Source organism: Pleurodeles waltl, chromosome 8 (genome assembly GCF_031143425.1).
Source record: "Pleurodeles waltl isolate 20211129_DDA chromosome 8, aPleWal1.hap1.20221129, whole genome shotgun sequence".
Lineage (NCBI taxonomy): Eukaryota > Metazoa > Chordata > Amphibia > Caudata > Salamandridae > Pleurodeles > Pleurodeles waltl.
The window spans coordinates 1,180,813,179-1,180,825,581 of NC_090447.1; the positions used below are offsets into that span (position 1 = coordinate 1,180,813,179).

The 12,403-nt window shown below is 51.6% G+C and overlaps 1 protein-coding gene across 2 annotated transcripts in view; it reads left to right on the forward strand.

Annotated features, from left to right (window-relative positions):
- ENOX1 (ecto-NOX disulfide-thiol exchanger 1) overlaps window positions 1-12,403 on the forward strand; it is a 2,146,160-nt gene that overhangs the window by 1,568,300 nt on the left and 565,457 nt on the right. For both annotated transcript variants that reach the window (XM_069205418.1, XM_069205419.1), the window contains one exon: window positions 10,711-10,869. In XM_069205418.1, coding sequence (XP_069061519.1) covers window positions 10,711-10,869 — 159 coding nt within the window. The remainder of the gene's footprint in view (window positions 1-10,710; window positions 10,870-12,403) is intronic.

Sequence of the window (12,403 nt, forward strand, 5' to 3'; positions counted from 1 at the left end):
CTCGCAAGAAGACAGAGTAGGATGTCAAGACCCCCGCCAGCAAAGGATACCACCTGATGTCATCCCACTGTCCCACATTGTCACCCTGTCCATCCTTGAACTGCCCATGCTCCATCTCTCCACAGGCCTCTGGACAATGCACCTGTGTGACTGTTACTCTGGACTCTGCCATGGACATTCCTTCACCATAGCCCCCACCCACTTGAAACCACCCATCCCATTTTGAGCACTTCAATAAACACCTATTTTGCACCAAAATATCAGGAGTCTGGCTGTGATTTCAATAGATTGTAATTGACATGACAGTACAAATATGTCCTTGTACATGGTGAAGTCAACAAACAGCTGCCACAAAGCTGTAGTCCATGGGGAAACGAAGCACAGGACTCGTAGTGGGGACCCCAGATCTGAAATAGGGAGGGAAAAGCCAAAACTCAGTCATCATACACTGGGGCAAATAGACAGGCAGCAGAGATGCTGGAGAGTAGTTAACATTTACTAAATTATCTTTGAAATGTTACCTGTGTCCTATTGGAAGTACTGTTCAATGATTCTGTCCCTGTTGTCTGTTTCAGCCCCGTCGTCTTCCTCCTCGTCACTCTCCTCAGGTTCCACCGCTGCCACAACACCACCGTCTCGACCATCCTCCTGCAGGAAAGGCACCTGGCGGCGCAAAGCCAGGTTGTGAAGCATGCAGCAGGCCACGATGATGTGACACACCTTCTTAGGTGAGTACATTAGGGATCCACCTGTCATATGCAGGCAGCGAAACCTGGCCTTTAGGAGGCCAAAGGTGCGTTCGATCACCCTCCTAGTGCGCCCATGGGCCTCATTGTACCGTTCCTCTGCCCTGGTCCGGGGATTCCTTACTGGGGTCAGTAGCCACGACAGGTTGGGGTACCCAGAGTCCCCCACTAGCCATACACGGTGTCTCTGTAGCTGTTCCATCACGTAAGGGACGCTGCTATTCCTGAGGATGTAGGCGTCATGCACTGACCCTGGGAATTTGGCATTTACATGCGAGATGTACTGGTCAGCCAAACACACCACCTGGATGTTCATTGAATGGTAATTTTTTCTGTTCCTGTACACCTGCTCCCTGTCTCTTGGGGGAACCAAAGCCACATGGGTCCCATCAATGGCACCAATTACGTTGGGAATATGTCCAAGGGCGTAGAAATCACCCTTCACTGTAGCCAATTCGCCCACCTCAGGGAAAATGATGTAGTTCCTCACGGATTTCATCAGGGCAGACAACACTCTGGATAACACCTTCGAAAACATGGGCTGAGACATCCCGGAAGCAATTCCCACGGTTGTCTGAAATGACCCACTTGCCAAGAAATGTAGTACTGACATGACCTGCACCAGAGGGGGAATCCCTGTGGGTTGGCGGATGGGGGACATCAGGTCGGGCTCCAGCTGGGCACATAGTTCATGGATAGTGGCACGGTTAAGACGGTAGGTCAGGATAATGTGGCGTTCTTCCATTGTCGACAGGTCCACCAGCGGTCGGTACACGGGAGGATTCATCCGTCTCCTCGCCCAACCCAGCGGACGGTGCCTAGGAAGGACAACATGGAGCACACAGTCAAGCAACCCACAGGTACGTACTCACAGCTAGCACAGTATACGATTCTCTATGCAGTGAATGGCGTGTCTGAGTGGCTATGCAAGGCCTAGGCCTGTGTGACGCAGTTGAAATTGAGCCATGTGGGCCCTGGAAATGGCGGCTGCCTGACCTGTGAAGTGTGACAATGGGATGTGAGGTCAATGCGCTGGCGTGGCACACCGCGGAGGGCGGCGGGCGAAGACCGCGGCGCGAAGCCGCATTGGTTAACATTGAAGCCTATGGGTTTCAGGAGCCAATGGCGAAGGGCGCCGGCGGTGGCGGGACGCACCGCCGCGGTACGCACCGCCGCGGACGTGACCGCCATTTTCTATCTACTTATCCACTTGCGACTTGAACTTTCACAGGAGAGGACCTATACTGCAAGTGTTGCTGTGACCTCGGTCTGGAAGGGACAATGGCTGCTGCGACTGGGGAAAGGGCCCCTGCCTTCACTGGAGAGGAGTTGGAGAAACTTGTGGATGGGGTCCTCCCCCAGTATGCGCTACTCTACGGTCCTCCAGACCAACAAGTGAGTTTAATTCAATATGGATTTGGGGCCACTGGCTGGCTTGGGGGCCTGGCGGGGATGGGGGGCATGTTGGGCATGGCGGGGGGCCTGGCGGGGATGGGGGGCATGTTGGGCATGGCGGGGGGGCATGGCGGGGGGCCTGGCGGGGATGGGGGGCATGTTGGGCATGGCGGGGGGCCTGGCGGGGATGGGGGGCATGTTGGGCATGGCGGGGGGCCTGGCAGGGATGGGGGGCGTTGGGCCACTGGAAAGGAAAATGCTGAGAAACTTGAACGTGGTATTTCTCCCTCCCTGTACGTGTCACATAGGTCCGCGCCCATGAGAAGATCGGGATTTGGCGTGCCATCGCCAAGGAAGTCCGGGCCCTGGGGGTCCACCATCGACGGGGCACCCACTGCCGCAAGAGGTGGGAGGACATCCGCCGCGGGACCAAGAAGACCGCCGAGTCTCTGCTGGGGATGGCCTCCCAACGTAGGCGGGGTGCCTGCCGTCAACTGAGCCCCCTGATGTTCCGGATCCTGGCGGTGGCCTACCCTGAATTGGATGGGCGCGTGAGGGCAGCACAGCAGACACAAGGGGGTGAGTACAAGCATTATCTACTCTGTTGTCGCGCAGTGGAGGTGTCTGGGTGGGGGAGGAGGGCTGGGGGTCCCCCTAGGCCAGGGCGATATCTGTAGGCTGGGCACCCCCGTAAGCCCCTGTGTCCCCAGTCACCACCCTCAGTAGTTTGTCAGTACAGCCATCCCTGGGCCGTGTCATCCATGGGTGCAGTTGTCAACTCTAGGCGTGTAGGGCATGTTCCACGGAATGCGTAGCGTACCCCAAGTGCGCAAGTTAGTGCAGGGGGCATCTGTGTCTGTCATGTCCGCTAACTGTACCGGAGATCCATGTACTCAATATCCCTTTATTTCTCTCTCCCCCCCCCTTTTTGTTTGTCTTTCTGTGCTTGTGTGCATCAGCATCATCAGGCGGAGGAGAAGTGGCATCGGGGCAGGAGGGAGCTGCATCTCACATGGCCCAGGAGGGCCATGCCACAGAGTCAGATTAGACCAGTGAGATGGAGGGCGAGGGGAGCTCCACGACGGGGACGACTGGACCCTGCAGCGACACGGACACGTCCTCGGAAGGGGGCTCCCTTGCGGGGGTGGCACCATCCGTGCCCCCCGCCATTACAGGTACAGCCGCCACCCAGCGCACCATCTCTGCCCTCCCAGCAGCCCCTCAGCGTTCGCCCCGTGCCCGCTCTGCCAGGAAGCCGGGCATCTCCTTCGCCCCAGGCACCTCAGGCCCTGCCCCTGTTACCCCCGCTGCCCTCAGTGAGGAGGTCATTGACCTCCTCCGAACGCTCATTGTTGGGCAGACTACCCTTTTGAATGCCATCCAGGGGGTGGAGAGGGAGGTTCATCGCAGCAATGCGTACCTGGAGGGCATTCATTCGGGTCAGGCTGCCCATCAGCGATCGTTCCAGGCTCTGGCCTCAGCACTGACGGCAGCCATTGTCCCTGTCTCCTGCCTGCCTCTACTAACTCCCTCCTCCCAGTCTCCTGTTCCTCTGCCTGTCCCACCCACACCATCAGACCAGCCTGCACACACCTCAACACCCAAGAGAAGCTCATCCAAACATAAGCACCACAGATCACGCAGACATTCACACACGCAACATTCCGATGCAGACATGCCAACAGTCACTACCATCTCTGTGACCCCCACCTCCTCGTCTCCCTCCTCCCTCCCTGTGACGTCTACACTCACACCTCCATTCACCTCACCATCAGCCAATGTTTCCATCACCAGCACACCCTCCACTCCAGTCCGCACACGTGCAGTCACCACCCCCACTGCCATTTACACGTCCCCTGTGTCCTCTCCCACTGTGTCTGTCACCCCCTCTTCCACACCACACAAACGCAGCCACCCACCCACCCAACAGCCATCCACCTCACGACAGCCTATCCCTCCTGCACCTGCACCCAAAGACAGCAAACGTGACTCACCTACAACCACATCCTCTCCCTCCACTCCCATTCCCACTGTACCTACCACTCTCCATTGTCCCAAGAAGCTCTTCCTCGCCACTACTAACTTCTTTCCTGACCCTGAGCCCCCCCCTCCTTCTCGTCGGGGTAAGAAGAGCACCTCAGCCACCACCAGCCCTGCAGCCCCCTTGACAAGGGTGCAGGGGTATTGGAGCCCGCCAGCTCGCATGTCTGGATCTTCGCCCAGCAGCAAGGGGACAGGCAGCCCACCCCCTGGGAAGAGGAGCAGAAGGCGGAAGGGGCGCCGCAGGAGCCCGCCTTCTACATCCCCCCCGGACACCACCCAGAGACAGTCACCAGCCACAGCTCCAAAGGGAGGAAAGGGCCACAGGCCGACGACTAAGGAGGGCAAGGGCAGCAAGTCGGAGAGGTCAGGCAGCAGGCCTGCTGCCCAGGAGGAGCCCACAACCCCCATAGCCGCTGCCCCGGGAGGAACCGGCACAGCTGCCCCGGGAGAGCCCACCACCCCCATAGCCGCTGCCCAGGGAGGACCCAGCCCAGCTGGCCAGGAGGGCCCCACCACCCACAGCCCAGGTGGGCATTGAAGGAGCACCATCCCCGCTGCCCAGGAGGGCACCACCAGGCAATTAGCAGTTGGCCATAGACCGGCCGCCGTCTCAAGAACCGCTGAACTGGGCCCCGCCGTCTCAAGAACCGCTGAACTGGGCCCCGCCGTCTCAAGAACCGCTGAACTGGGCCCTTCAAGGCAAGTAGCGCTGACCTGGGCCCCACCGTCTCAAGAACCGCTGAACTGGGCCCCGCCGTCTCAAGAACCGCTGAAATGGGCCCCGCCGTCTCAAGAACCGCTGAACTGGGCCCTTCAAGGCAAGGAGCGCTGAACTGGGCCCTTCAAGGCAAGGAGCGCTGAACTGGGCCCCGCCGTCTCAAGAACCGCTGAACTGGGCCCCGCCGTCTCAAGAACCGCTGAACTGGGCCCTTCAAGGCAAGGAGCGCTGAACTGGGCCCCGCCGTCTCAAGAACCGCTGAACTGGGCCCCGCCGTCTCAAGAACCGCTGAACTGGGCCCTTCAAGGCAAGTAGCGCTGACCTGGGCCCCACCGTCTCAAGAACCGCTGAACTGGGCCCCGCCGTCTCAAGAACCGCTGAACTGGGCCCCGCCGTCTCAAGAACCGCTGAACTGGGCCCGCCGTCTCAAGAACCGCTGAACTGGGCCCTTCAGGGCAAGGAGCGCTGAACTGGGCCCCGCCGTCTCAGGAACCGCTGAACTGGGCCCCGCCGTCTCAAGAACCGCTGAACTGGGCCCTTCAAGGCAAGGAGCGCTGAACTGGGCCCCGCCGTCTCAAGAACCGCTGAACTGGGCCCTTCAGGGCAAGAACCGCTGGCCCTTTGGCAGACGTGGCAGGGCAGGATCTATCTCGGGCAGGGCTGCAGGATGTCCTCTGGCCAACTTGCCTCCTCCAGTGGCAGTGGGGTCTGTTATGGACTGTATGGACTGTGGCTTTGCTCTCCCCAGGATGGCCCAGTGGGCAGGCCACCCACTGTATGGACTGTATGGACTGTGGCTTTGCTCTCCCCAGGATGGCCCAGTGGGCAGACCACCCACTGTATGGACTGTTTGGACTGTGGCTTTGCTCTCCCCAGGATGGCCCAGTGGGCAGGCCACCCACTGTATGGACTGTATGGACTGTGGCTTTGCTCTCCCCAGGATGGCCCAGTGGGCAGGCCACCCACTGTATGGACTGTATGGACTGTGGCTTTGCTCTCCCCAGGATGGCCCAGTGGGCAGGCCACCCACTGTATGGACTGTATGGACTGTGGCTTTGCTCTCCCCAGGATGGCCCAGTGGGCAGGCCACCCACTGTATGGACTGTATGGACTGTGGCTTTGCTCTCCCCAGGATGGCCCAGTGGGCAGGCCACCCACTGTATGGACTGTTTGGACTGTGGCTTTGCTCTCCCCAGGATGGCCCAGTGGGCAGGCCACCCACTGTATGGACTGTATGGACTGTGGCTTTGCTCTCCCCAGGATGGCCCAGTGGGCAGGCCACCCACTGTATGGACTGTATGGACTGTGGCTTTGCTCTCCCCAGGATGGCCCAGTGGGCAGGCCACCCACTGTATGGACTGTATGGACTGTGGCTTTGCTCTCCCCAGGATGGCCCAGTGGGCAGGCCACCCACTGTATGGACTGTATGGACTGTGGCTTTGCTCTCCCCAGGATGGCCCAGTGGGCAGGCCACCCACTGTATGGACTGTATGGACTGTGGCTTTGCTCTCCCCAGGATGGCCCAGTGGGCAGGCCACCCACTGTATGGACTGTTTGGACTGTGGCTTTGCTCTCCCCAGGATGGGCCAGTGGTCATGGAGTCCCCTCGTGGATCTGGCGTCGTGTACTCAAGTGGCTGAGGTGCCCCCCCTTCCCTTCCCCCTGAGGTCCCTGTCCTATTTTCTTTCTGATGCCCCTGCAGTGTTCTCTCCGTGGAGTTCTTGTCGTGGGACTGTGCCTTGCCCCTTTGCACAGGACCCCTGTGATCCACGGACAGTGGTTGGACTACATTTAGTAGCTGTATATATTTTGTACATAGTTTATTTATTTATTGGGATTACTGGTGTACATATTTCAATATATCTGCCCGTTTATGATCTCTTCTTTTGGTCTTTGCATTATTTCGGAGGGGGGTGGTTTGTGGGTTGTGACAGTGATCTGTGGGAATGCATTGATGTGTGTGTTGTAGTGGGTGTGGGTGGGTGGGTGTGTGCCGGTAATCTTTTCCCTCCCCTGTGTCGTAGGTGCCGTACTCACCGATGTCTTCCGCGCCGCCGGGCGTGCTCCTGGTATATGAGCAGGAATAGGAGTGCGGGGATGACCTGCAACTCTGGCTCCATACTGCCGGAATCTCGCGTGGAGTGCGTAGAGGTGAGCGTTTTCCCGTTCGTAGTCTGTTTCCGCCGTGTTCTTATCGGCGGTGCTCCCGCCCCGGAAAAGGTGGCAGATTGGTGGGTCGTAATAGGGTGGGCGGTACATTGTCTGCCGCCGGGCTGTTGGCGGGAACCGCCGCGCTGTTTGTTTGTACCGCTGTGGCGGTCGGAGTGTTAAGTTGGCGGGCTGTGTTGGCGGTTCCCGCCAGGGTCAGAATTGCATATTTTAGACCGCCGGCCTGTTGGCGGCTTGGCCGCCGCTTTATCACCGACCGCCAGGGTCAGAATGAGGGCCATAGTCTGCCAGAGATAAGGGCAACCCTTCCATTAGCCACAGTGCCACCGATGCTGACAGCAGCTAGCAGTTAGTGCCCTCCCGAAGGAGCCTTCAAGGAGAAAAAAGCCTGAGGGCAAAAACCGTCAGGAAGATTACAGCTAGCGCTCCAGAGATGGCACCAGGATGCGCCGACTGGAGGAACTGGAAGACATCAAGCTGCATATCATGTACTGCCAAAGGGGGAATCTGGCACTGAGCAGGATGGTGAAGAGCTAGGAAATCAAAAGGGTCCAATAGCAGGTCCTGAAAGATACCAGAAAACTGATGTAGGCTCAGGAAGGAAAGGTTGTTTCCTGAGGATGTCAGGTGTGAAGAATGTGAGAACGAGACAACTGAAGCACTGCAGTGCAAAGAATAACTGCAAAATCCTCCTTACATAGGGAGAGGAACAGGAAGTTGTGGCATCAAATACAAACCTTTATTTTGGATTGGGCATCTGCTGGTACGCAACCATCTTGGTTTGGGACACACTCTGAGAAGAAGGCCGAAGTGGTTTGCAACCTATTGTTCGTGAAAACTCCTCATGGAAAGGAATGTGGTTTGGGGGACCCTCACCAGTGCGTTCACTGCCCCCAGGTAAATCACATTCTTAAGTGCAGTGACCAGCCGGTGTAACCTTGTGTCTTCATGCCGCCACCATGCTGGAGAAGTAGGGCATCCAGCTCACTGGAGCATAGCAGGTGGAATATGTATGGTGGCAGCCCTGTGGACCATGGTAATGGCATCACAACTTGATGAGAAAAGTTGACATAATATTGATGGAAAGTACTTTCAAATCGTTTATGCCTATGTTGGGGTATTTCGTTGGAAGTAAAAAGGCCATTTTAGCTTAACTCTCATACCATCCTTCAGAACCGTGACAATTGGTATTAATACAGTGTGTAGGTTTTGCTTGTTCACTGGTTTGCAGGATCCATGTACCACTGTTTGAACATTCATAAGCACTTTTCACAAGTCCTGAATCTTTAACTTCCCAGTGCGCTCTGTTTTTTCACTATGAGCACCAGAATGATACCATTAGCCCAAGTTACAAAGGTTTTGCACAGCTAAGTGTGAAAAAGGTGCCAAAAAGCCAATTTTGATTCCAAATTCCACATTCTGAATCAGTGGAATTTTTGATGTACAAAATGCCCCTATGATAAAGAATAATCCTTAAGTGTGGATGGATTTTCCATGTCACTGAATTTAGGGATGATACATGAAAGGGCACTGCCTAGAATGCAGAGACCACTCAAAAAGGTTTTACTGGTATTTTCTCCCACTTGCAGTATGGGTAAAACTCATACTGTTCAACGTGAATGTTGCTGGGATTGGAAAACCCTTATGTTTCATAGTGGTGTTAGACACAGGGCCTCTTAACAGGAAAATATTTCCCCGTGAACAAGAAAGTAAAATATGCAAATCCACATTCCTACCTCACTTACTGATGCACATGAATACATTTTGGAAGTTAAGAGTGCCCCTGGAGGTCTGCGGATTGTTCTAGATTCCAGGATGTGAATGTTATTTACTGTTGTATACAGTGCAACCTCGGCTCAAAAGCATTAGAGTACTTTTCATGAGAACCAGACGTTACAATTTATTTTATTATTACTCATCCGATTCTTTAACACGACCCAAAAATCAATCCAAGATATTGAATGGAAGGAAAAAGAGGGCTTAATAGTTCATGCCCATTGTGTTTTACAACCAGCTCTTACAAACGCTTGGACATTTATTTCTCATCATCGTGTGTCTAATGTTTCCCGAAAGAAAGAGCATTTTCCCGGTCTTCCAAAGGATAATTGAAAGAACAAGTGATCATTGTCGGTGAAAACATCTGTTATTTTAAATTACAGACTATCCTTCCAGATTACTGCAGTTGTCACTTTAGTTAAACCTTCAAGGCAAAGTCTGGAAATCATATTGATGCCTTGTGTAAGAATAAACCTCGCTAAATCATATGTACATTTCTAGATGGGTAGCAGTGAATTACAGGGGTGTTTTTCAAGAGGGGTTCCGAGTGACATCAAATAGACAATGAGAGCAAAGCTCGGGTTGTCTATCATGTCATTCAGAACCCAGAGGCGAAGCCCCCCCTAAATTCACTTTTTACCCATCTATAATTTTATGTTATATGTGGCTCAAAAATCATCTTCCCCTGCTTTCAGCTGCTACGCAGGGGCAGAGGAGTAATGGGGGAGCCATACATATCTTTAGCCTCTCCTCCATGTCCCAAATTAAAATAAAAAAGCTTACCTTTACCAGCAGTGGTAAAGTGTGCAGAGTCCTAAAACCAGCAAAAACAGGATCAGAAAAATGGAGGAAGGCAGGCAGAATGTTGGGTGAAGACGACCCTAAGGCTGTCAGGTCTAACAATCCCCTTTCTGCCACACCCCAACCACCCCTAGTTAATTGGTTCCAAGAGTATAGTTTTTCAATTTCCTGCATTGGATATAACACAGCATTTCCATGCACTAATTGTGAAAATGGCCCCAAATGATTCTAAAAGATCTCAACTGTAGCACAGAGTATTTTTACGTGCAATTACATTTTTGGGGTGGGGCTATTTTTCTAGAATGAACTTTGGAAATGATAATATGGGCTTAAGTAAGTTAAATAGTCCTGTTGGCTAACTTTCAGCCACATATCGTAATTGCTTAAAGAGTCCTACTAAGCCATTTTATTTACTTGATTAACTGTTTTCAGATATCTTGCCTCTGTCATTCCCGAGTCTCCACTTTATGTCTTCCCGCTCACACCGCATTCCTGTTTTGGATTTGCAGGAAGCCTGCAGTGTATCATGACTCCATGTAAAACTTTCCTTTCACAGAAATAAACGTATGTTAATGCGAAAGAGGTGCCATCCGAGGTAGTTATAGAACAGGAGAAATCAGGACGGTAAATGTAGTCATTTTACTCTCTGAAATATTACATACACTTTTTTCACTGCCTTTTTATGTGGTGTCATATTTTTTCGCCGTGCGGAATGTTGTTCCACACCCATTTTGCCCTGCACACCTTTTTATGTTTGTTGTTTATGATCTAACTTATGTGAATCTTTTATATGATTTATGGTGACGCAAATGACTAGTAAGGACCTGTTTTTATATATTAGCCTGAACCTTCCCTTCACAGTACTGCTAGGGACCATGTGAAGCATGAGCACCAAGCATAGGGAGACTCGGTGCGCTTGGTGGTGCGTCCACAACATAAAATTCTGTGGTCGTAAGATAACAACTTCGTTCACTAATGTCTCGAGTGCAATCGCTCAGTTCAATGAACGCAACATAAAAGTGGCCCAGAATGATTTTGGATCCCTATCTTCTTTCTCTGCAGGTTCCGTTTGCCTGCAGGGATTCGAACCAAGCTTGAGTATGATAGCTCAGATTAACCCCTTGATGGCGGGAATGGGCCTGGTACCTCAACCACTAGAACTCCCAGTCGCGAAAGAAATAATTCACTGCAAAAACTGCACCCTTTTCCCTCCAAACCCAAGTAAGTAAAACATGACTCTTCAACTTTTTTTTTCTGTGCACGGTTTATTAAAGTGTGATTTGATGTTGTGACTTTCATTTTTTGGGGGGTAATTTCTGTTTTTTTTTTCTGTTACTTTGTCCTTCGCAAATTACTTGAAAGAATAAACATTTGTACAAAAATATATTCTGAATAAATATTGCCTTTGAGTTTTTAAATACGTTTGCAGTGACTAAGCAAACATGACTCCAGAGGAGTGTGCCATCACATCACCTTAACTTGCCCTTGTGCTATTGACTCATTATTTCCTTTTATGATTTTCCTAATAATATCCAGACAAAATATAATACAAGACATTTAAAACAAAGATTTGCCCAGAGGATTGTGGATTGAGGGGTCTAACAGACCAACCAGACTTTGTTAGGAAGAGGGTTTTGTTAGAGACAAGTGCTTGGAGGGCAGGGGTTGGGGATCTCATAGGTCCCCATTGCCATTTAGGCAATTATGTTTAAGACATGTACCAACTGTCCAGAAGAATCACTTTTTTACCTTAAATGTGTTGGCCATTTGTGTTGCACTCTGCTCATTGTTTCAAACTCAGTAGTTGGTCTTTCTGCCAGGTCTTCCTGCTGAATCCTGAGCAGAGCATTTAAACACAAAATGTCACCCTTATTCTAATCTAGAAAAAGCACAATATTCTATGTTTTCCGCAAGAAGAATTTGTAGTTGGGTGGTCTATGAATGTAAATAAAGGAAACTGTCTAACTACCCTTGAACACGTAAGTGGCTGTGCTGCCCTGTGAGGTCCCGGTCTATTAAAGAAATGCAAATATGACATGTGCCTTATAATCCAACTCAGAATGTTCATCGAAATAGAACATCTATGTGTCTATTCCAAGGAGAAATAATATTAAAAGTGATATTATAGTATTCTAATGAGATTGAGCACAATCAATGTCTTACATTTCAGGTAATGCGAAAAAAATAATATGATTCAAAATGTTAAACGAAAGTGAACTGCAAGTCATAGTCCGCTACAAGGTTGTAACACCCCAATGCATTATTTAGACCACAAACATGACATCACAAATCATACTACAAATGACATTTGAATGGTAAATTATTTTGGGGGATCTTTCTGTATCACTTTTCCCTCTACATGAATCTTTCCAAAATCAAATATAGATGGCCAACTTATGTTTGGTGAAAAGCTGCCTATAAACGTGACTGAGTCAACACTTTTACAAAAAACTGCATGCAGTATGAATGTGTTCCAGTACAAACTGATGCCAATACATACTGGTTGTAGTGGTAGGGAAGGCCTTGATGCACACAGTACAGTTTTGGTGCTACATGCTCAGACACAGTGTTAGGGTTTCAGTCCTTGACTCCATATTTTTACATTTGTTTCTATAGAAAATGGCACTTCCTTCCCTCTCTAAATGAACCCAGACTTTCCAGATGGTGGCATTTACTCAACCAGCCCCTCCTTATTTTTGCAAAAAAACTTTCTTAAATTATGATCTGCAGACACCGTTGTTTCCCTAAAAACCAG